Raw genomic sequence first — 22,112 nt, 5'->3', positions numbered from 1 at the left:
GTTTTCCATATATTAAACCATCCCTGCATACCTGGAAAGAAGCCTAGTTGATCATGAAGCATCATTGTTTTGATGTGTTTTTAGATTTGGTTTGCAAGAATTTTATTGAGTATTTTTGCATCAATATTCATAAGGGAAATTGGTCTGAAGTTCTCTTTCTTTGTTGGGTCTTTGTGTGGTTTCCGTATAATTGTAATTGTGGCTTCATAGAAGGAATTCGGTAGTGCTCCATCTGTTTCAATTTTGTGGAATAGTTTGGACAGTATTGGTATGAGGTCTTCTGTGAAGGTCTGAGAGAATTCTGCATTAAACCCATGTGGTCCTGGGCTCTTTTTGGTTGGGAGACTTTTAACTACTTCTATTTTTTTTTAAGGAGTTATGGGGTTGTTTAAATGGTTTATCTGTTCCTGATTTAACTTTGGTTCTGGGTGTCTGTCTAGGAAATTGTCCATTTCCTCCAGATTTTCAAGTTTTTTTGAATATAGGCTTATGTATTAGGATCTGATGTTTTTTGAATTTCCTCTGATTATGTTGTTATGTCCCCCTTTTCATTTCTGATTTTGTTAATTTTGACCCACTCTTGTGCCCTCTGGTTAGTCTGGCTAAGCGTGTATCTATCTTGTTGATTTTCTCAACGAACCAGCTTTTGGTTCTGTTGATTCTTTCTATGGTCCTTTTTGTTTCTACTTGGTTGATTTCATCCCTGACTTTGATTATTTCCTGCCTTCTACTCCTCCTGAGTGTATTTACTTCTTTTTGTTCTAGACCTTTTAGGTATGCTGTCAAGCTGCTGATGTATGCTCTCTCCTGTTTCTTTCTACAGGCACTCAGAGCTATGAGTTTTCCTCTTAGCACAGCTTTCATTGTGTCCCATAAGTTTGGGTATGTTGTACCTTCATTTTCATTAAATTCTAAGAAGTCTTTAATTTCTTTCTTCATTTCTTCCTTGACCAGGTTATCATTGTTCCACTTCTATGTATATGTGGACGTTCTTTCCTTATTGTTATTGAAGACCAGCCTCAGCCCATGGTGTTCTGATTGGATGCATGGATTATTTCTTTCTTTCTGTATGTGTTGAGACTTGTTTTGTAACTGATTATATGGTCAATTTTGGAGAAAGTACCATGAGGCGGTGAGAAGAAGGTATATCCTTTTGTTTAGGATAGAATGTTCTATAAATATCTGTTAAGTCCATTTGTTCCATAATTTCTGTTAGTCTGTATATGTCTCTGTTTAATTTCTGTTTCCACAATTTGTCCTTTGATGAGAGTGGGGTGTTGAAATCTCCTACTATTATTGTGTGAGGTGCAATGTGTGCTTTGAAATTTAGTAAGGTTTCTTTTATGTATGTAGGTGCCCTTGTATTTGGGGCATAGATATTTAGGATTGAGAGTTCATCCTGGTGGATTTTTTCCTTTGATGAATATGAAGTGTCCTTCCTTATCTTTTTTGATGACTTTTGGTTCAAAGTCGATTTTATTTAATATTAGAATGGCTACTCCAGCTTGCTTCTTCAGACCATTTGATTGGAAAGTGTCTTTCCAGCCTTTTACTCTGAGGTAGTGTCAATCTTTGTCTCTGAGGTGTGTTTCTTGTACACAGCAAAATGCTGGGTCCTCATTACATATCCAGTTTGTTAATCTGTGTCTTTTTTATTGGGGAATTGATTCCATTGATATTGAGAGATATCAAGGGATAGTGATTGTTGCTTCGTCTTATTTTCGTATTTGGAGATGAGATTATGTTTGTGTGCTTCTCTTGTCTTTGTTTATTGCAAAAAGATTATTTTCTTGCTGTTTCTAGGGTGTAGTTTGCCTCCTTGTGTTGGACTTTGCCATTTATTATCCTTTGTACGGCTGGATTTGTAGAAAGATATTGTGTAAATTTGGTTTTGTCATGGAATATCTTGGTTTCTCCATCTTTGTTAATTGAGAGTTTTTCTGGATACAGTACCCTGGGCTGGCATTTGTGTTCTCTTCGCGTCTGTATGACATTTGTCCAGGATCTTCTGGCTTTCATAGTCTCTGTTGAGAGGTCTGCCTTTATAGGTTACTTGACTTTTTTCCCTTTCTGCTTTTAATATTCTTTCTTTGTTTTATGCATTTGGTGTTTTAACTATTATGTGACGGGAGGTGTTTCTTTTCTGGTCAAATCTATTTGGAGTTCTGTAGGCTTCTTGTATGTTTATGGGCATCTCTTTCTTTAGGTTAGGAAAGTTTTCTTCTATGATTTTGTTAAAGATATTTACTTGCCCTTTAAGTGGGGAATCTGCACTCTCTTCTATACATATTAACCTTAGGTTTGCTATTCTCACTGGGTTCTGAATTTCCTGTATGTTTTGGGCTAGGAACTTTTTCCGTTTTACATTATCTTTGACAGTTGTGTCGATGATTTCTATGGAATCTTCTGCTCCTGAGATTCTCTCTTCTATCTCTTGTATTCTGTTGGTGATGCTTGTATCTGTGACTTCTGATCTCTTCCCTAGGTTTTCTATCTCCAGGGATGTTTCCCTTTGTACTTTCTTTATTATTTCTATTTCCATTTTAAACTCCTGGATTGTTTTGTTCATTTCCTTCTCCTGTTTTGTTGTTTTTTTTTTTTTCCATTAGTTCTGTAAATGATTTTTGTGTTTCCTCTTTAAGGGTTTCTAGTTTTTTACTTGTATTTCTTGCATTTCCTTAAGGGAGTTTTTTTATGACCTTCTTAAAGTCCTCCATCATCATGATAAAATGTGATTTTAAATCTAGATCTTGCTTTTCTGGTGTGTTTTGATATTCAGTGTTTGCTTGGTGGGAGAATTGGGCTCCGATGATGCCAAGTAGTATTGGTTTCTGTTGCTTGGGTTCCTGTGCTTTCCTGTCGCCATCAGGTTGTCTCTGATGTTAGTTTTTCTTGCTGTTTCTGACCGTGGTTTGACTGTCGTGTAAGCCTGTGTGTCAGGACTGCTGTAGATTTGTTTTCCTGTTTTCTTTCAGCCAGCTATGGGAACATAGTGTTCTGCTCTCAGGTGTAGTCTGTCCTGTGGGCTGGCTTTCAGCTCTCCCTGTGGGCAGGAACCAGAAGGGTCCTGCCCCTACTTCTTCTAGGTCCCTGTGTGCAGGCATCCCTGATGGCACAAGGCCCCTTCTTGAGTCAGGAATGTTGGCAGAGAGTAGTCTCCTCTGGTTTCCCAGGAGTGTCTGCCCCTCTGAAATTCTAGCTTTTCCCCCCTACAGGATTTGGTCCAGGGAGCTGTTTGACCAGTTTAGTTCATATCCAGGCACAGTCTGGATCACGGCCCTCCTGCAGCTTGACTGCTCTTGTATTCCTGTGTCCAGAGGCACTATACAGTTTCCTCTTGGGCCAGGAAGTGGGTAAAGGTGGGTAGAAGTGGCAGTCTTTCCTTCCCTGCAGTCTCAGGGTTGCCCACACTTCTGGGTGATCAATTCTCCCACGGGGTTTGAGAGCAGGGAGCTGTGGGCCGGGATCAACGAGGTTTGGGCGCCAGCTAGAATCTGGAAGAATCTGGTCCCAGAGGAATTCTGTCTTTGTGTGTCCTGAATCCACCAGGCAGGTCACTTGGGGCAGAAATGTTCGTCTTACATCTGGTCTCAGGTCTGAAGTTGCTCCTCAGGGCTAGCTTTCAGTTCTGTGTGAGGGTAGCAACCAGAAGGGAGTCTAACTTCTTAAGTTCTTTCCATATATTAGATATTAGCCCTCTATTAAATGTAGGGTTGGTAAAGATCTTTTCCCAATCGTTTGGTTGCCATTTTGTTTTATTAACAGTGTCCTTTGCCTTACAGAAGCTTTGCAATTTTCTGAGGTCCCATTTGTTGATTCTTGATCTCAGAGTATAAGCCATTGGTGTTCTGTTCAGGAAATTTACCTGTGTGCCTCTGTGTTTGAGGCTCTTCTCCACTTTTTCTTCTAGTACTTTGTTGAAAATGCTGTCTTTTTTCCACTGGATGGTTTTAGCTCGTTTGTCAAAGATCAAGTGACCATAGGTTTGTGGGCTCATTTCTGGGTCTTCAATTCTATTTCATTGATCTACTTGCCTGTCTCTGTACCAATACCATGCACTTTTTATCACTATTGGTCTGTAATACTGCTTGAATGACCTGACGGGATGGTGATTCCCGCAGAAGTTCTTTTGAGAATAGTTTTTGCTGTCCTGGGTTTGTGGTTATTCCACATGAGTTGCAAATTGCTCTTTCTAACTGTATGAAGAATTGAGTTGGAATTTTAATTGGCATTGCATTGAATCTGTATATTGTGTTTTGGTAAGATGGCCATTTTTACTACATTAATCCTGCCAATCTGTGATCATGGGAGATATTTCTGTCTTCTGAGATCTTCTTCGATTTCTTTCTTCAGAGATTTGAAGTTCTTTTCATGCAGATCTTTCAGGAGCTTTGTGAGAGTTTTATATTATTTGTGACTATTGTGAAGGGTGTTGTTTCCCTGATTTCTTCCTCATCCTATTTATCCTTTGAGTATAATAATAAAAACACCAAAGACTCAAAATAAAGAATGAATATAAAATGCGGTCAGGTAAAAAGGTCAGGTGTCATACAAAGGCAGATCTTTAAGAATTACACTAGACTTCTCATCAGAGACTATGAAAGCCCTAAGACCCTAAGAGAACACAAATTCCATCCCAGGATAGTATAACCAGCAAAATTCTCAATTAATATAGAAGGAGAAACCAAGATATTCCATGACAAAATCAAATTTACACAATAACTTTCCACAAATCCAGCCCTACAAAGGATAATAGGTGGAAAACTCCAACACAAGGAAGGAAATTACACCTTAGCAAAAGCAAGAAAGTAATCTTCTTTCAATAAACCCCAAAGAAGGTAGCCACACAAACCTAATTCCACCTCTAACAACAAAGATAACAGGAAGCGACAATCACTTTTCCTTAATACCTGTTAACATCAGAGGACTCAATTCCCGAATAAAAGGATATAGACTAACAGTCTGGATACATAAAGAGGACCCAGCATTTTGCTGCATACAGGAAACGCACCTCAGTAACAAAGACAGACACTACGTCAGAGTAAAAGGCTGGAAAAAAATTTTCCTAGCAAATGGTCCCAAGAAACAAGCTGGAGGAGCTATTCTAATATTGAATAAAATCAACTTTCAATCAAATGATATAAAAAAAGACAATGAAGCATACTTTATAATTGTCAAAGGAAAAATCCACCTAATGAAATTTCAAATCTGAACATCTATTGCAAGGGCAGCCACATTCAGAAGAGAAACTTTACTAAAGCTCAAAGCACACATTGCACCTCAAACAATAATAGTGGGAAACTTCAGCACCCCAATCTTATCAGTGGACAGATCATGGAAACAGAAACTAAACAGGAACAGTGTAACAAACAGAATTTATGAACCAAATGGATTTAACAAATATTTATAGAACATTTCACCCTAAAATGAAACAATATATCTTCTCAGCACTTCATGTTACCCTCTCCAAAATTGACCATATAATCGGTCACATAACCAGCCTTCACAGATACGAGAATATTGAAATAATCCCATGTTTCCTATCAGATCATCACAGATTAAGGCTGGTCTTCAATAACAACAAAAACAACCAAAAGCCCATATAGATATGGAAGCCGAACAACACTCTACTCAATGATAACCTGGTCAAGGAAGAAATAAAGAAAGAAATTAAAGACTTCTTAGAATTTAATGAAATTGAAGGCACAACATACCCAAACTTATGGGACACAATGAAAGCTGTGCTAAGAGGAAAACTCATAGCTCTGAGTGTTTCCAAAAAGAAACTGGAGAGAGCATACACTAGCAGCTTGACAGCACATCTGAAAGCTCTGGAACAAAAAGAAGCAAATACACCCAAGAGGAGTAAAAGGCAGGAAATAATCAAATCAATGAAGTAGAAACAAAAAGAACTAAACAAAGAATCAACAAAATCAGGAGCTGGTTCTTTGAGGAAAGAAGAGAAACCTTTAGCCAGACTAACCAGAGGACAGAGAGACAGTATTCAAAATAACAAAATCAGAAATGAAAAGGGAGACATAACAACAGAAACTGAGGAAATTAAAAAAAAATTATCAGGTCTTGCTACAAAAGCCTATATTCAACAAAACTGGAAAATATAGATGAAATGGACAATTTTCTAGACAAGGTACCAAGGTTAAATAAGGATCAGATCTTATAGTCCCCATAAGCCCTAAAGAATTAGAAACAGTCATTAAAAGTCTCCCAACAACAACAACAACAACAACAAAAAGCCAAGAACCAGATAGGTTTAGTACAGAATTCTATCAGGTCTTCATAGAAGACCTAATACCAATAGTCCTCAAACTATTCCTCAACATGGAGATAGAAGGAACACTACCCAATTTGTTCTATGAATCCACAATTACACTTATACCTAAATCACACAAAGACCCAACAAAGAAAGAGAACTTCAGACCAATTTCCTTTATGAGTAACAATGCAAAATACTCAATAAAATTCTCACAAACCAAATCCAAGAATACATCAAACGATCATCCATCATGATCAAGTAGATCCAGAGATGCAGGGATAGTTCAATATATGGAATTCTGTCAGCATAATCTGCTATATAAACAAACTTGAAAAAAAATCTACATGGTCATCTCATTAGGTGCTGAGAAAACATTTGACAAAATCCAATAGTCCTTCATGTTAAAAGTCTTGGAAAGATCAGAAATTGCAGGTTCGCACCTAAATATAATAAAAGGAATATACAGCAAACCAGTAGTCAATATCAAACTAAATGTAGAGAAACTTGAAGCAATCCCAGTAAAATCAGGGACAGACAAATCTCTCCCTACCTAATGAATATAATAGTACTTGAAGTCCTAGCCGAGCAATTAGACAACAAAAGGCAGTCAAAGGGATTCACGGTTGAGTAAGTCAAAATATCACTATTTGTAGATGGTATGGTAGTATGCTTAAGTGACCCCAAAAATTCCAGAGAGCTTCTAAACTTTATAAAAAACTTCAGCAAAGTGGCTGGATATAAAATTAAGCTGGTGCTTTCTTAAATATGTTATTGTACTTACTATCATATTGAGGTAAAATGCTATTTTATTTTAATGTTTGCTTAGAAGTGAAGTGTATACAAACAATTTTTAAAAAGATAGTTTACGGGGTTGGGGATTTAGCTCAGTGGTAGAGCACTTGCCTAGCAAGCAGAAGGCCCTGGGTTCAGTCCCCAGCTCCGGAAAAAAAAAAAAAAGAAAAGAAAAGAAAAGAAAAGAAAAGAAAAGAAAAAGACAGTTTACTGTGGAGATACTTACTTTGTTGAATATGTAAAAATACCTCTTTACAACATTTTCCTTTGAAGGTCTTTAATTGGGCACGGGAGACCCCTCCTGACTCTCACAGGCCAATGGACACCTACTTTGACTGTGACCGAGGGCAGTTAGCGTCCTATGTACTGAAGAAGCCAGAGAGCCTGACAGCTGATGACTTCAGCAGTGGCCACAGCCTTCCTGTCATTCAGACTCCTGATATGCAGCGAGGTTTAGATTATTTCAAACCCTGGCTAAGTTCAGAAACCAAACAGCCATTTATTCTGGTAGGACCAGAAGGATGTGGCAAAGGGTAAGAAAATGCCTTCAGAATTTATTTCCTTTCTCTCCAAGGATTTAAAAGTTTATATTAGGTTTCCTTTGGTTATTTTTATGAAGAAAACTTTCCATTTCCACTCATGTTTAAGAAAAAATGACCAAGATTGTCATTTTCTCTGCCAGGTTATATGGTCTTAGAAAATACATATAGTCGCAAATCTGAACCCCTTATATACACTTACAGATTAATGTGTGAGTTAACCATAATGTAACAGTTGAGTGCAGCTCTCTTACTAACAATAATATCCAGCTTAATAGAGGCCACCTGTATTTAGCGTGCACATCATTTATGTTTTAGGAGTAAACCTGAATTATTTGTTTTACATGTATCTTGGCAGAGTAATAATTTGAAAAAATCACACATAATTAGGCTAGTTAAGAAAACAAAACTGTTGGGGAATTTAAATCTTTTCATAAACTATGGGAGAACAAAACTAACATGTTCTATATACCTGGTAAAACTGAAGTTAAGATGTCCGCAAGAATTTTAGGAATACTTTCAAATACACATTTTTCCCCAGTTTAAAAGTTAGGAAGTTACTTTGGTGGCTATGGAAACTATTTCTGTATTTATTATTTTCCTTCTCAACATCATTGGAAGTAATCTAGAAAAAAGATATCAGTTCCATATTTGAGTGTAAGGAGTATTTTGTTGGGCACATTTTCCCAGTGAGATGTCCCCAGTGTCACCTGTCTTTTCCAGGATGCTGCTCAGGTATGCCTTCTCTCAACTCCGCTCCACCGAGATTGCCACTATCCACTGCAGTGCCCAGACTACTTCTCGACATCTTCTGCAGAAACTGAGCCAGACTTGCATGGTAATCAGTACAAATACTGGTCGAGTATACAGACCAAAAGATTGTGAAAGACTTGTTTTGTATCTAAAAGATATCAACCTGCCCAAGCTTGATAAATGGGGGACCAGCACTTTGGTGGCTTTCCTCCAGCAGGTAAGTTTTAGCAGCTGACACCTTTACCTATAATTAAAACCAGTATCATTTCTTACAGATACAAAATCTGCGTTCCTTCTGTTGGACCAGTTGTATCTAGCACATATTAGAATTTGAATTTTGAAATAGTTAAGTCTTATTCTAGATCAGTCATTCCCCAGTTGGAAATCTGTTACTTTTCTTCCCTACTAGTTGGGACAGTGTGGGAATCAGCAGCTTGGGTAAGGGAGGGAGCTTTTCATGTGTGTCTGTGCTTGCTCTGTAGTTTCTTTTTCTCTGAAAGTCTGGGTTCCTCTTTGGCTGTGTATCACATGTTCTTACTCAGTATAAAAGCTTTATTCCTCTATGTATTATATCATAGTAAAAGTACCAGGCTTTTAGAGTTCACTATGTTTATGTCTATGCAACTGTAGAATATGATAATATAGTTATGGCAAAGCTTGAAATATTTTCCTTATTATTTCTTGACTCCTGGCTTTTTTTTAATTGCTAGTAGATGTAGAATACTATTTGGATTTTACCATTTAATGGAATGAAAACATTTTGAAAGAGGAGGAATCAGATAACATTAACTGGATGCTGGGTAGCACAGTACGATTTTTCAGGACATAAAAATTTAACACATTTTAATTACTGACTTAGGTAGAAGATGGTGGTTACATATAGAAATAATTAAAATTTGGATATTACTGCATGTTATGATTAATCTTGATGGTCAAATTGACAAGATTTGTCCTCATTATACAAGGAAATCTCTTGGTGTGAGTGCATGAAGATTTTCGAGAGTGAGCTAATTAAAGTGGGAAAACCAAACCTCAATGTGGGCAGCACTCTTAATCTTGCTGGAGCCCCGACTGAGTTAAATGGATCAGGAATCTGGGCTGCAGAGTTTGTTATCTTCTTGGATGGCACCAGCCATTTCCTCTTCCTGCTGCCCTGTGGGCGGGCATGCTGGGGTAGACTGACTGTCTCTGAACTACAGACCTGTGGGCGGGCATGCTGGGGTAGACTGTCTGTCTCTGAACTACAGACCTGTGGGCGGGCATGCTGGGGTAGACTGTCTGTCTCTGAACTATAGACCTAGGCTTGGGTTTGTCAGGTGCTTTGTCAGACCAAGAAGATAAGCAACCAGTGTATGATTTTAGTATGATTAGAGAAATCAAAAATAAAAACCATTTATAAACGTTTGTTTTCATATAGGTGTTGACATATCAAGGATTTTATGATGAAAATTTGGAATGGGTTGGACTGGAGAATATTCAAATTGTAGCTTCCATGTCAGCTGGAGGAAGATTGGGGCGACACAAGCTGACCACCAGGTTTACATCTATTGTTCGTCTTTGTGCCGTCGAGTATGTATCTTAGTAAAGTTTTTTTTTTGTTTTCTTGTTTGTATTTTATTCAGGATACCCACCAAGAATATTTCAAAATGTATAAGCCAATATGTTTTTTTCCCAAACTTTTGACACTGGTTTAGAGTATGTTAGGTCTTTTATACAAGGAGATAAAACTCTGTGTGTCTGTACCCCTAAATATCAGGAGCAGGAGTCAACCTGGTTAGTTAATGCTTAAGTATATTGTACCTGTTGGTATGATCTTATATAATGTTCTGACATGTTATCTAATGCATAATGTTAAGTTAATTTAACATATATATTTATCACTATGATGAAAATACTTAAGGTTCTTTCTTTTTATAGTATTGGAGATTAATTTTGGGGTCCCCTTATATTAGTCAACTATTCTATTTCTGAGCTGTGTCTGCAACCCTACCAAATCCCCCCCTAACTTGTGAACTGTATAGTATACAACATTGCCTCCAATTTCCCACCAGACCTTCTTGCTTGCTCCTGTCTAGATGCAGCTTCGTTTCATTACCAGCCTTCCCCAGACCTTCTTCCCTCTCTACTGAGGCCAGTTCCTCCTAACAATCACTCCACTCTTCAGTTTTATAAATGCAGCGGTTTGGGACTACGTGACAGAGACTATGTGCTGTCATGTCTGTATTTCTGAGCTTGTCTTACTTTGCTTAACCTCGCCAGTCCTGTCCATAATTGTTTGAACTGCCTAGGCTTATTTAGATGTATATGAACCACATTGTGTCTTTTCTTTACTCTATCGATGGACACTGGGGTTGTTTGTATTGTGTATGGGGCGTCATGAATAATACTACCGTGACCATGGGAGTGCAGATGACTTTTGTTTCCTTTAACCATAAAAGTGGTGCATTGTTAGACATAAATGTTTTATTAATCTCACAAAACTAGTATTATTAAAATGTATGGAGATAAGTAACAGGAACTGGATCTGATGAAAGGTGATTTAGAGCTCATGACTTGGGATGGTGTCCATCTGTCCATTCTTGTGATCATGGATGTGACTGGGACTCCTTCTGAGTGCTGTGTTCATAGCACTGTCCCTGTGTGACCTTTCACCTTACTTCCTTACCTTTGTGGGTTATAGGTTCCTGCTAAGTACATGTGTCTATGGCCATTGCTTTTACTGAGATGTTATTGGTGCCCCTTAATCCACATGGACGTACAGTCTGGTTTGGGAGAGACAGGCTAATGTTCATCATGTTATTTACTTTCTTAGACTTCTGACCTGAATTGCTGCCCTATGCATAGGCTTTACTTAACGCAAATGCTTTTCCTTAAGTAAAATATCCTGTTTTTTCTTAAGATGAATGGCTTTTCAAGTTTTGTTTTAAAATAGTTGATTAGAGTCTTCTATAAAGCTTTATACTACTGGAGATTGATTTATTCTAACTTTCTCATTTCTTATTCTTTTTAGTTACCCAGAAAGAGAACAGTTACAGACAATCTATGGAGCATATTTGGAAGCAGTTCTGCACAAAAATCTGAAGAATCATTCTATTTGGGGTTCTTCATCAAAAATTTATCTCTTAGCAGGCTCTATGGTGCAGGTGTATGAACAGGTACGTATAAGTCTGTGTTGTAGTTCCCAGGTCTGTTGTCTTCATCCTGACTTTGTGTGGTGTCCTGGCTTTTCCTTCTTGTCACAGTTAGTGTAGTGTGATAGACGACACAGTAACAACATATTCACCTTACATGTTGCAAGATAGACTGAATATGAATAACTTTGTGTGTGTGGTAGTTATCGAGGAAGTAAAGTAAAATTTGATCTGAAGTAGGAAAAAAACCAATAGAAAACCACTAAGTATTTGATGATGAACCTTTGTTAGGTAAAAGGAAGAGTGTATGTAGTGTTTGTGGAAGATGCTCTTACAAGGCTGGATAGAAAGTTGGGAGGATAAGTTAGAAAGGACAAGGTCACTTTAAAAATGCATATACGTGTTGACAGTCAGGATGGCAGTAAAAGTAGTGGCTGTGGGTAGGGGCTGGCCTTTAAGCTCAGTGCCATTCTGTTCTCACTACTAGAACACTTTTGGAGTGGTTTCACTGAGTTTTATGGGTTCTTTATAATTTTAGCTGTTACCTTATAATGTTTATCAGTTTATTTAATGTTTCTGTAGTTGTACCCCTGTCCCACCCTAACCTTTTGCAGTCTGTTGAAGCCTATGAGCTGATCTTGGAGTCATACTTTGAAGTGCTGGGCATGGCCCTGGGACCAGTTCTTAGGTGACTGAGACAAGAAGATTGACATGAGTTTCACAGTGAGCTATAGGCCAGCCTGGGCCACAGTGTGAGACCCTGCTGCAAAACCAAACACATAGGTCACATGTATAGGATGAAGTATATAGGATAGTTAAAACAACAACAACAAAAAAGGAACAGTTTTATTGAAGTAAGCCAGAAATTGGCCTTCCTGTGAGTCCAAGGTGACAGGAAATGTAGAAATGACTCAAGCACTGAGAACTGCTTGCACTGTGTTGTTTTTCAGGTGCGGGCTAAATTCACAGTGGATGATTACAGCCACTATTTCTTCACACCCTGCATTCTTACTCAGTGGGTTCTTGGCTTGTTCAGATATGATTTAGAAGGAGGTGAGTGTCAGCTTTGTGTGCGTGTGTGTGTATGTGTGTGTGTGTGTGTGTGTGTGTGTGTGTGTGTGTGTGTGTGTGCATGTCTATAACTTGTACTCATGATAAGAACACAAGTATTGTGGTAGTAATTATAATATTTAAAAATGATAAATTAAATAGCTTCATTATGTTTTTTACTATTGAAAGGATAGTAATTTACTGTATTCTTTTTGCAACCTGTTTAATTACTGTATAAATTTGATCTTAGAAAAGATAAAATCATTTCTTTTTATAGTCAAACCATTTTTCTTAAGCAATTTGGAAATGATAATTTTATTGAGCAACTATAAATACTGTTTTAAACATACCAGTTTATTAAAGAAATGAATTTTAACTTTCTTCCATTTTCTGTTTACCTGCTGCCAAAATGATGGTATGTAGATTCTCACTATATATCTATTTCATAACATTATGTTAAACACACCACTTGAAAATAGTTCAAATTTCACTACAATTAAAGAAAATTTTGCCTTTCTTAGGATCCTCTAACCATCCATTAGATTATGTGCTAGAAATTGTCGCCTATGAAGCACGGCGCTTGTTTCGGGACAAAATTGTTGGCGTGAAGGAGCTGCATTTGTTTGATAACATTTTAACTTCGGTGCTCCAAGGAGACTGGGGCTCAGACATACTGGACAACATGGCAGGTAATAGAAGAGAGCTTATGTCAGTGCTCAGTCATTATGCTGCTTTGACATTTGGCTTCTGGCCAGATGGATAATTTCATGTATGAACAAATAGAACTTTGGGGGATTTCAATTTCAGTTTTTCCCAAAGGGAAGATGCTTAGCCATTTTTGCTAGAATTCTACAATTACAATCTGAACAAAATGTAATGAGTAGTTATGTTCTTCATAAAGATATTCATTCTTGAAGCTGCACATTGTAGCACGACGCTGTTTCTCCTACAGAAAGCTCACTCACTCGTAACGTAGCTGGCTGTGGTGGTACACATGCACATGCATCCCTTGCACTTGAGATGCAGAAGCAAGAGTGTGACGCGCTTGACGTCAGCCGTGTCCATAAAACAGGTCGAGTCTGGCTAAGGAAGACCCTGTTATAAAATATTTAAAACCTAAAAAAGGGGGGGAACCTAAAAAGAAAATTACTTAGTATCTGCTTAAATATGAAACATAAAGGTTTTGAAATTCCTCACTCGATCATAATAACCTTGTGCTTAATGGGGAAAGTATTGCTTTTTCCAGTAGGTGACCATGATGGCATAGGACATTGTTTATGCTTCCTCAGCTTCTTTTTTCCGCAATATTGCATTCAGAGCTGTGTCTCCTTCATAACCAAGTCACATATTGGAAACCACTATGGGAGCATGTGTGTAGTGGAGAATACTCCAGTGAGGGACCTGTGATAAAGACACAGCAATGATTCCTAATACAACAATTATCCAGCTAGATGCTGTATTAACAAGTATTCATGCCATACCCTTATGTACTTTACATTTCTAGATGTGATGTTGGTCCCAGGGCCATAATTATACAAGTCCAAGGGAATATTGAAAGTGAGAAGGCTATTGGATTGAATGAAAATTTGGTAGATATTTCCAGAGGTTTAGAAGTAGGAAGAATATTCTAAAGATACCAGGCAAGGTGGAGTGCTCTGAGAAGGCTTGATTTTAATTGAAGTCTGCATGGTTCTGGCCTGAAGCTGTCAGTCCAGTTTCTATGGAGAAAGTTTGTTCTTGAAGTTGGGCCACTTCTTGGTCTGGAAACTTGAGTCTGCTGTATCTTTTCATGTAAAGGCCCTTTGCGCTTTGGTTGGTATCAGTACTTCCTTTGTTGTTCAAATCTTTTAGAGTTCAGGGATTTTAGGGTCTAAAAACTTCTATTATTCTCAAGAGGCTTACAGTTGAATGCCAGAAGTTAGACAGTCACTGCTTTCAGTGGTACAGTTGGTAACTTGTTTAGATGCCATGAAGACTTGTGGACGTTTGCGGTTAAACTATTAGAGTAAGCATAGAGTGTTTTAATGTAACTTTTCCAGATGTTTGTGATCAACTATATAGTCTTTTGGTTGTAGAAAAAGTAAAGAATATTTCTTGTTTAAGGAAGTTACATCAATAAACTTCTTGTTGATTGCATCAAAAAAAGGAAGTTACATGAAAATATATTTTATAACTTTAGTAACTGAAGTGTTTGGAAAGTTAACATACAAAGTGAGGTAATAGGTTTTATTATTGACATCTGCACACATTTAGATCATGTACTTTGCTCATGTCTATCCTGTCTCCCTCATTTGTTCCTCTTTCACATGTTTCAGTCACCTTCTCCTCACATAATCTCCTTTCTGTCTCCATCTGTCTGTCTGTCTGTTTGCCTATCTATGTGGTGTGTGTTTGTGTGTGTGTGTGTATGTGTGAGTGTGTGTGTGCGTGCGTGCGTGCGTGCGTATTCACCTGCTGATTGCCTCCTAGGCTGATTCTGTGTCTTAGCTGATGTGGAAGGCCCAGGTGTCTTTGTGATGTAGACTTAAGTCTGTGAAGTACATATAAGGAAGTGCTGTAGCTGGGTCATGGGGTCATGGGCAGGTCTATTTGTAGTTTTTAGAATGCTCCACACTGATTTCTATGCTGCCCACAGTTTAGATTCCCTCAGCAGGGTTATTGGTAACCAAACAACAAAAGAGGATATGATGTTAGAAGCAAACAAGTTGGGGTAACTCAGGGGAGTTGGAGGAAGGCAGCAGAGGAACATTAATAAGTGGATGAACTTTCAAATCATAAATATATTTAAAAGGTTTAAAAAGTGAGTGCTGAATGTAATGGAAGTGTTTAGCTCAGTTCTCAGGCCGATTTTGGTGTTGTAACTTGTGACTTACTGATTGATCCTTGAAGTAATTATTAATTTAATTAGTATGATATTGTATTTATAAGTTTTATATTTATATTTGTATATTAGTATATTAATATAAAGTATTAGTGTATTCATATAGTTTCATATTTATTCTCTATGTTTTTATACTAATATAATTTAATTATTATAAGACACTTTTGTGTTTCTGGAGACAATTTTATTTTGACTGGGTAAATATAGTTTAATAAGAAATGTGGTGACTGATTCCCTCATCACTAGTGATATGTATCAACATCTTTACTACAGATAGTTTCTATGTTACATGGGGAGCCCAACATATCTCAGGAGCAAAGATAGCTCCAGGACAGCCTTTACCTCCGCATGGGAAACCACTTGGCAAACTGAGCTCTGCAGACCTGAAGGATGTCATTAAGAAGGTATTATGGGAGTTACGCCTGGGAGTAAGGTGTGGCTATAATAGTAATTAAGTTCTTTGTTAGAAACATTTGAGTACATGGAATGATAGGTCACACACTAGACAGAACTTTTCATTCTGGCAGACTTTTGGGGGATGCTCAGATGCATGTAAAATTACTAAGATACCTATTTGATGACACTGTTGTCATAGGAATAGCAATGAGAATAGTGATTGGAAAACACTCCTGGACGGTGGGTTTTGTACTGCAGTGTCAGAGTTACCTGGTGAAAGTGGAAATAGGGGGACTCCAGGGTGGCATCGCCAGAGTCAGGTCCACCAGGTGTGGTCTGAAGATTCTGAATCTCTGTCTCCCATGCTGTTTTTGATTCCTGGTCTTCATTTTCGCTCTTCCTCCTCCTTCCTGTCTCTTTTTTCCTTATTCTCCCTTGCCATGCCACCCCACTTGGTTTTAGCATAAGGATGAAGAAGACCTATGCATTCTTTTTTATTGTCAATTATATGCCTGTGGGTACTCTTGGAGGCCAGAAGAAAGTGTCAGATTCACCAAATCTGGAGTTATGGGCACTTGTGAGCTACTGTAAATGCATGCTGGGAAACAAAGCCCAGTTAGGATGCAGTACTGTCTAGCACAATTGAATTCCGTGTACCCGTGAAATTGTTTGACATGAGCTTTTCATATGCCTACAAATCTGTGTTATTGCTTAGTAAGATTTTAGGTGTCAGATAAAATATAGTCACTTCACCTTTTTTGAAACTGTCAAAAATATAAAACTTTAAGTAATATATTTAAAAAGACATATTTACTTATTATTTTGTGTACGTGTGTGCTCCTCGAGAGTGTGTGCACAGTGTGCATGCAGGAGCCGTGAAGGCCAGAAGAATGAATGAAAGATCCTCTGGAACTGGACATGCGGGTGCTAGAATCAAAACCTAGGTCCAGCAAGGCAGCCATCTCTCCAGCACCAGAAAAACAACATTTTTGTGATATAACGAGAAATTATAATTTTTTTTCAAAGGGTCTTATTCATTATGGACGAGATAACCAGAATTTAGACATTTTACTCTTCCAAGAAGTTCTGGAATACATGTCAAGGATAGACAGAGTACTGAGTTTCCCTGGAGGCTCCCTTCTGTTGGCAGGACGAAGCGGCGTGGGGCGGCGGACTGTCACGTCTTTGGTCAGTCACATGCACGGTGCTGTGCTCTTCTCCCCGAAGATCTCCAGGGGCTACGAGCCGAAGCAGTTCAGAACCGACCTCAAGCATGTGAGCTATGGGCAGGATCCCTTTACCTGGGTTCTCAGTTTTGCTAGTTATTAAAGCTTTTAAGTCTCCCATACATAACATAGCCTTCCTTCTAATTTTGTTGATTATTTCCCCATAATTACTAAGTCTTTATCTATATGTGGGAGATTCCTGTTAGGATATCAAGGTTCTGGGCAACCAAGATTATAGGATGTCTAATTGGATGATAAACAGGACTATGTAATTGTGTAGGAAGAATAAATATATTTATGAAAATGATCTAGTTTTTGCTTCAGAGACTTATTTCTAAAATAAAAAAATTTAAAAAGTATTAGTAATTGATGACTTTACTTTCCAAATTGTACAGGTAAAATACAATTTCCTTTCTGTTCTAAATAAGTCAGTAAATAGGTCCTAAGTAAGCTGTGTGTGGTCACATGGGAGGAAAGTAGCAGGCTGCTGGCAGGTTCAAGGCCAGCCCAAGTCATGTAGCAAGACTGTGCCTCAGAAACCATCAGTAACAGCAAAACAACAGACCTGTAAATAGATATGTATATTATAGTCGCTTCCTTATGTAGAGAACCCCTCTGCTCTACAACTTGTTGGTGCCACTGGGCAGCCTCACACTTTGTTTCACTCTTCAGACTATGGTCAAGGCTGTGTTGCCATGGCAGCCAAGGATAGTAATCTTTAATTGCTCCGACAGCCACTGACAGGGCTGATCTTCCCTTGGTTTTGCAGGTACTGCACCTTGCAGGAATTGAAGCACAGCAGGTAGTCTTACTTCTTGAGGATTACCAGTTTGTACATCCCACATTCTTGGAGATGATCAATAGCCTTTTGTCTTCAGGCAAGTGAATGGCTTCTGTGAAGCAAATATAAGTACTCTGGTGCAAATTGCCCAAGTAGAATTACCTTGTATAAACGTTACCTGCATTGCTGATGACAATCTTGGACATAGTTGTTTACTAAGGTCGTAAGAGCTGACACATGGTTATGATTGAAGCATCAAAATCTCAAGCTATATAAAACCAAGAAGTTAGGAATTGTAGTTATTAACACTTCTGGTAATGATTGAATAGAATAATTTAGCGTAGAAATTGAAAATCATTTTGTATGTAAAATTTGTTTTGAATTGGTGTATGCTAGTCAAAATAAGAAGGAAATGTAATATTCTTCCACAGGCGAGGTTCCTGGACTGTATACTCTTGAAGAATTGGAGCCTTTGCTGTTGCCTCTGAAAGACCAAGCTTCTCAGGATGGATTTTTTGGACCAGTCTTCAATTACTTCACATACAGTAAGAGGCACAGAGTTCATCACTAAGTTTACATTCTAACTGGAGTAAAATAAATACATTTAGTATGGTGTTCTGTATAGCCTGGCACTTTGACCTCTTACCTAATTAGAGATGGGGAGGGAATGAAGAGAAGGTAATAAACGTAATAAATGGCCAATAGCTGCACAGAAACATTGGAGCAGGAAGGCCATGCTTGCTCTGATGAGTGATACAACACCCGGAACGTTTGTGTGGTGATTATGTGCAGTACAGGAGAGAGATTCGCTCATCTAGGTAGGAGGTACAGTTCCTAGTTTTGCAACCTTGGGCAGTCATCTGTAAACACTCAGACTTACCCACTGTCTCCATTTGCATTTAGAGCAGAGAAAGATTTTGCTATCACTCTGAACCTGACCCAGATAGAGGGGAAGGCTTTGCCAATTTCTCATGGATCTGAGGGATTAGTTCTTGACATGACCATGCACTTGTTAAACAGCACACATTCACTAGAGACATCCTTGGCTTTTTAATTTGCCCTAATTCTTCAGTAGATTACAAATTTATTTGAAATTAGGGGTTTTTGGTAATTAGTGCCCTTTTCTATTATTTTTTCTGCAGGTTTTAGAAAGTATCTCAAAAGAGTTATAATAACAGTATCATAGAACAGTTTATCAGATAGCAATGTTGGGATCACAGTGATGTGTTTGGACACCAGCCTTGCTGTCTGCCTTTTCATCTGATCATATTATGCTCACTGTAGTAGATCTTAAATCTTTATAGATCTTTATAGTGTTTTTAAATGCTAAATAATTGATGATTTATACATCAACACTTTCTTGTGCACTATGGAAATAAAATAGAATTTTTTTAAAAAGACAAAAATTATGGCACCCAACCATTCCTATATGTTCTTTTTATGAGTCTTTTTCTCTGCTTGCAAACATGACTTATATGTGTACAAATATTTTATTCATTCTTTGAAAATTTGATATACATTGATAACAACCTTTGCTCCCTCTCTAACTCCTAGGATCCCCTACCACACCCCACTCCCAACTTGGTACCTTTTTCTCGGAACCCAGAGTCCAGTCAGTGTTGTCCATGTTTATGTGGGTGTGGGAACAGATACTAGATTGCAGACACTCTACCAGGGGCCATTATCTTAGAGGAGCAAGTAGTTTTTTTAATCAGTGCACAAATTTTGCTTTACTATTATTTTGTAGCTCACTATTTCTCATAAGCATCTCCTGTTTTATTTGTAGAAAATGTCCACCATCTCATTAAACTGGTTCATATGTAGACTATCTGATTTATCAATAGTCTCATAATCAGAATTATTCTCATAATTCTCATACAGTTTCTTGTCATTTTTTCAGGAATTCAACAAAACTTGCATATTGTCTTGATTATGGATTCTGCAAATCTGAACTTCATAATAAACTGTGAGAGTAATCCAGCTTTGCATAAGAAGTGCCAGGTGCTGTGGATGGAGGGCTGGTCAGACAGCAGTATGAAGAAGGTGCGCTCTGATGCTGACACTGGCAGACAGGGACGCGGAGCACATTCCAATGACATTGCTTCCTTAGTCTCTGTGTGGTGCAGTGTGCGCATTCGCTTAACAGAGGGGCTGGGCGTGTCTACTCTGTCTGAACCTATCTCTGTTTTCCGTTATCTTAGGATACTTTGGTAAAATGCAGAACTTCAGAGCGAAATTTTTAGTTGAGTGTAGAAATTTTAATGGGATAAAGAGATAATTATCTTTTTAAATTTCTTTTGCCTTGGATTTGTTAGGCTAATAAGTGCTAGCCTAGCATTAAAAAACTAATGGCTGTCCTGGAACTCACTCTGTCGACCAGGCTGGCTTTGAACTTAGAGATCTGTCCACCTCTCCTGAGTGTTGAGATTAAAGACATGCAGCACTGCCCATCCAGCTTCACTGTTAGGAATTTTACAAAGCGAAAATTTGTTCTTTTAAAAACCACACTGATATTCCAAAATGTCTAAAGTGGTTGAGTTTAATGTGTGAACTCCTAGCACCTTTGAAACTACAATCCACTTATTAGTCTGTCTGACTCAGTAATAACATTGTGCTCTGGATGACATTCGTATCTCAGCTGCTCATTCACCTTCGTGCAGTGGGAATACTGTTCATGCCTGCTGCCTTCAGCATCGGTGTGATCGGTGTGATGCCATTCGCATCACAGGCAACGCTAGACTTCAGCAGCACCTAAGAGGGCAGGCAAGGTGTTCTATGAGAATAGCAAGTGAGCAGGTGTGAAGTTTTGGATACATACACTTCTGTTTTTTCTCCCGGAATTCAGACGTGATATAATTACTTGATGAAGGGTGAGAGAAGGTGCTTGGCAGGCTGAAGAGATGGGAGGAGACATTTGAAGTAATTTGTAATAATGAAAGAAGGGAGCAATCGAGTCTGTTTCCTTGAGGGCAGCCAGCACAGTTCTATGGTTTGTCTCAAGTCATCTGTACACTTGTTTACACCTGGGCAGTGGTGACCTGACGTTAGCCAGTATTGTGGTTGACACTTGCACAAATGGAATTGTGCTTTCCCAAGGAGTTTACCTGATAAAGAGGTAGATTAGGGTTTGGAGAAGGAGGAGTGGTATGAGCTAATGCAGAGGGTTAGAAGTACAGAGGTAGTTGTGACCCTAGACTGCAGATTGGAGCAGAGGCTGAGAGGCTGGTTTTGAGAAGGAGTCAGGCTGGAAGGTGAGAGTGCCTTGGTCCAAGGGTGGGCTGCTCCAAGGTATAGCTTACCACCCAAGCATGAAGACAATAGTGAGGACCAAGTTTGGATCTCCCATAAGCTGTGTAAAAAGTTGGGCATGCCTATGATACCAGCTCTGGGGAAGTCAGGAAGCTAGTCTGATTGGAGAGAGAGCACAGCCAGAGGCCCTGTCTCCACAGAGGGGTCTACCATTCCTGAGAATGGCACAGGATTGCCCTCTGCTCTCTGTGGGTGTGAATGCACACTTGCATATGCTTGCACACAACTTCCCTCACAAGTGTCCCTCCTAATATACTGTAACCCACAAATGCTCACTTAAAGGCTCTTAGAGACTTTGCTGCGTTCATAAATCAGGGAATGGGCTCATTGGGTTATATTTCATTCAGTTTTAAGGAAATATTCTGTATTTTAGATACCAGAAATGTTATTCAGTGAAGCAGACATCGAAGAAAAATATGAAAAAAAAAGAAAAGATGAAAAGAAAAAAAGTTCAGGTAGTATTTTGGTGTAATTGATTATTTTAAATGTGTTTTCATGAGATGATAGGTTTTTCATGTCATAGATTTATGGAAGATGATTATGAATTTAAATAATGAAAATTGTTAACAGGTTTCTTACCCATGAAAATTTGAAACTCTCTTCACTTTTAAATTACATTTGTATCATAAATGCCAGAAGAATATGTTTAGGAATGTCAGAAATTCAAAAATTACTTTTTGTGGGGCTGGATAGATATAAACTTCTTGTGGGCATGCATAAGGCTCTAAGCATGAGTCTGACTGTGGCAGTTGCTTGTAACCCTAGTGCTAGGAAGGCAGAGGCAGAAGGATTCTGAGTTTCCTACTCAGCCAGCCTGGCCTTATATAGTGGAGGCAGCTCCTGGGCAGTGACACCTGAGGTTGGTCTTTGGCTTCTATGAGTTTGTGTACTCTTAAGTGTCCCCCATATGCACTTGAATACATTGTCCTCCACCCCCATTCTCTAACCATCACAAACAAGAAAATTTTTGACCTAGTGAG

At 38.4% G+C, this 22,112-nt stretch overlaps 1 protein-coding gene across 5 annotated transcripts in view; it reads left to right on the top strand.

Moving 5' to 3' along the window:
* Dync2h1 (dynein cytoplasmic 2 heavy chain 1) overlaps nucleotides 1-22,112 on the top strand; it is a 221,001-nt gene that overhangs the window by 70,499 nt on the left and 128,390 nt on the right. For 4 of the 5 annotated variants that reach the window (XR_015626948.1, NM_023024.2, XM_087563632.1 and 1 more), the window contains 12 exon segments: nucleotides 7,340-7,599; nucleotides 8,329-8,575; nucleotides 9,776-9,927; nucleotides 11,369-11,513; nucleotides 12,440-12,542; nucleotides 13,061-13,228; nucleotides 15,694-15,824; nucleotides 16,843-17,091; nucleotides 17,812-17,920; nucleotides 18,255-18,368; nucleotides 19,724-19,866; nucleotides 21,506-21,587. Coding sequence is in view for 4 of the 5 variants with exons in the window: in NM_023024.2 (NP_075413.2) it covers nucleotides 7,340-7,599; nucleotides 8,329-8,575; nucleotides 9,776-9,927; nucleotides 11,369-11,513; nucleotides 12,440-12,542; nucleotides 13,061-13,228; nucleotides 15,694-15,824; nucleotides 16,843-17,091; nucleotides 17,812-17,920; nucleotides 18,255-18,368; nucleotides 19,724-19,866; nucleotides 21,506-21,587 (1,903 nt within the window). In the remaining variant the exon portion in view is untranslated. 5 annotated transcript variants of the gene reach the window in all.

The sequence above is a fragment of the Rattus norvegicus genome, chromosome 8, assembly GCF_021556685.1.
Source record: "Rattus norvegicus strain SHRSP/BbbUtx chromosome 8, alternate assembly SHRSP_T2T, whole genome shotgun sequence".
Classification (NCBI taxonomy): domain Eukaryota; kingdom Metazoa; phylum Chordata; class Mammalia; order Rodentia; family Muridae; genus Rattus; species Rattus norvegicus.
This window is presented reverse-complemented; position numbering and strand designations above follow the sequence as displayed.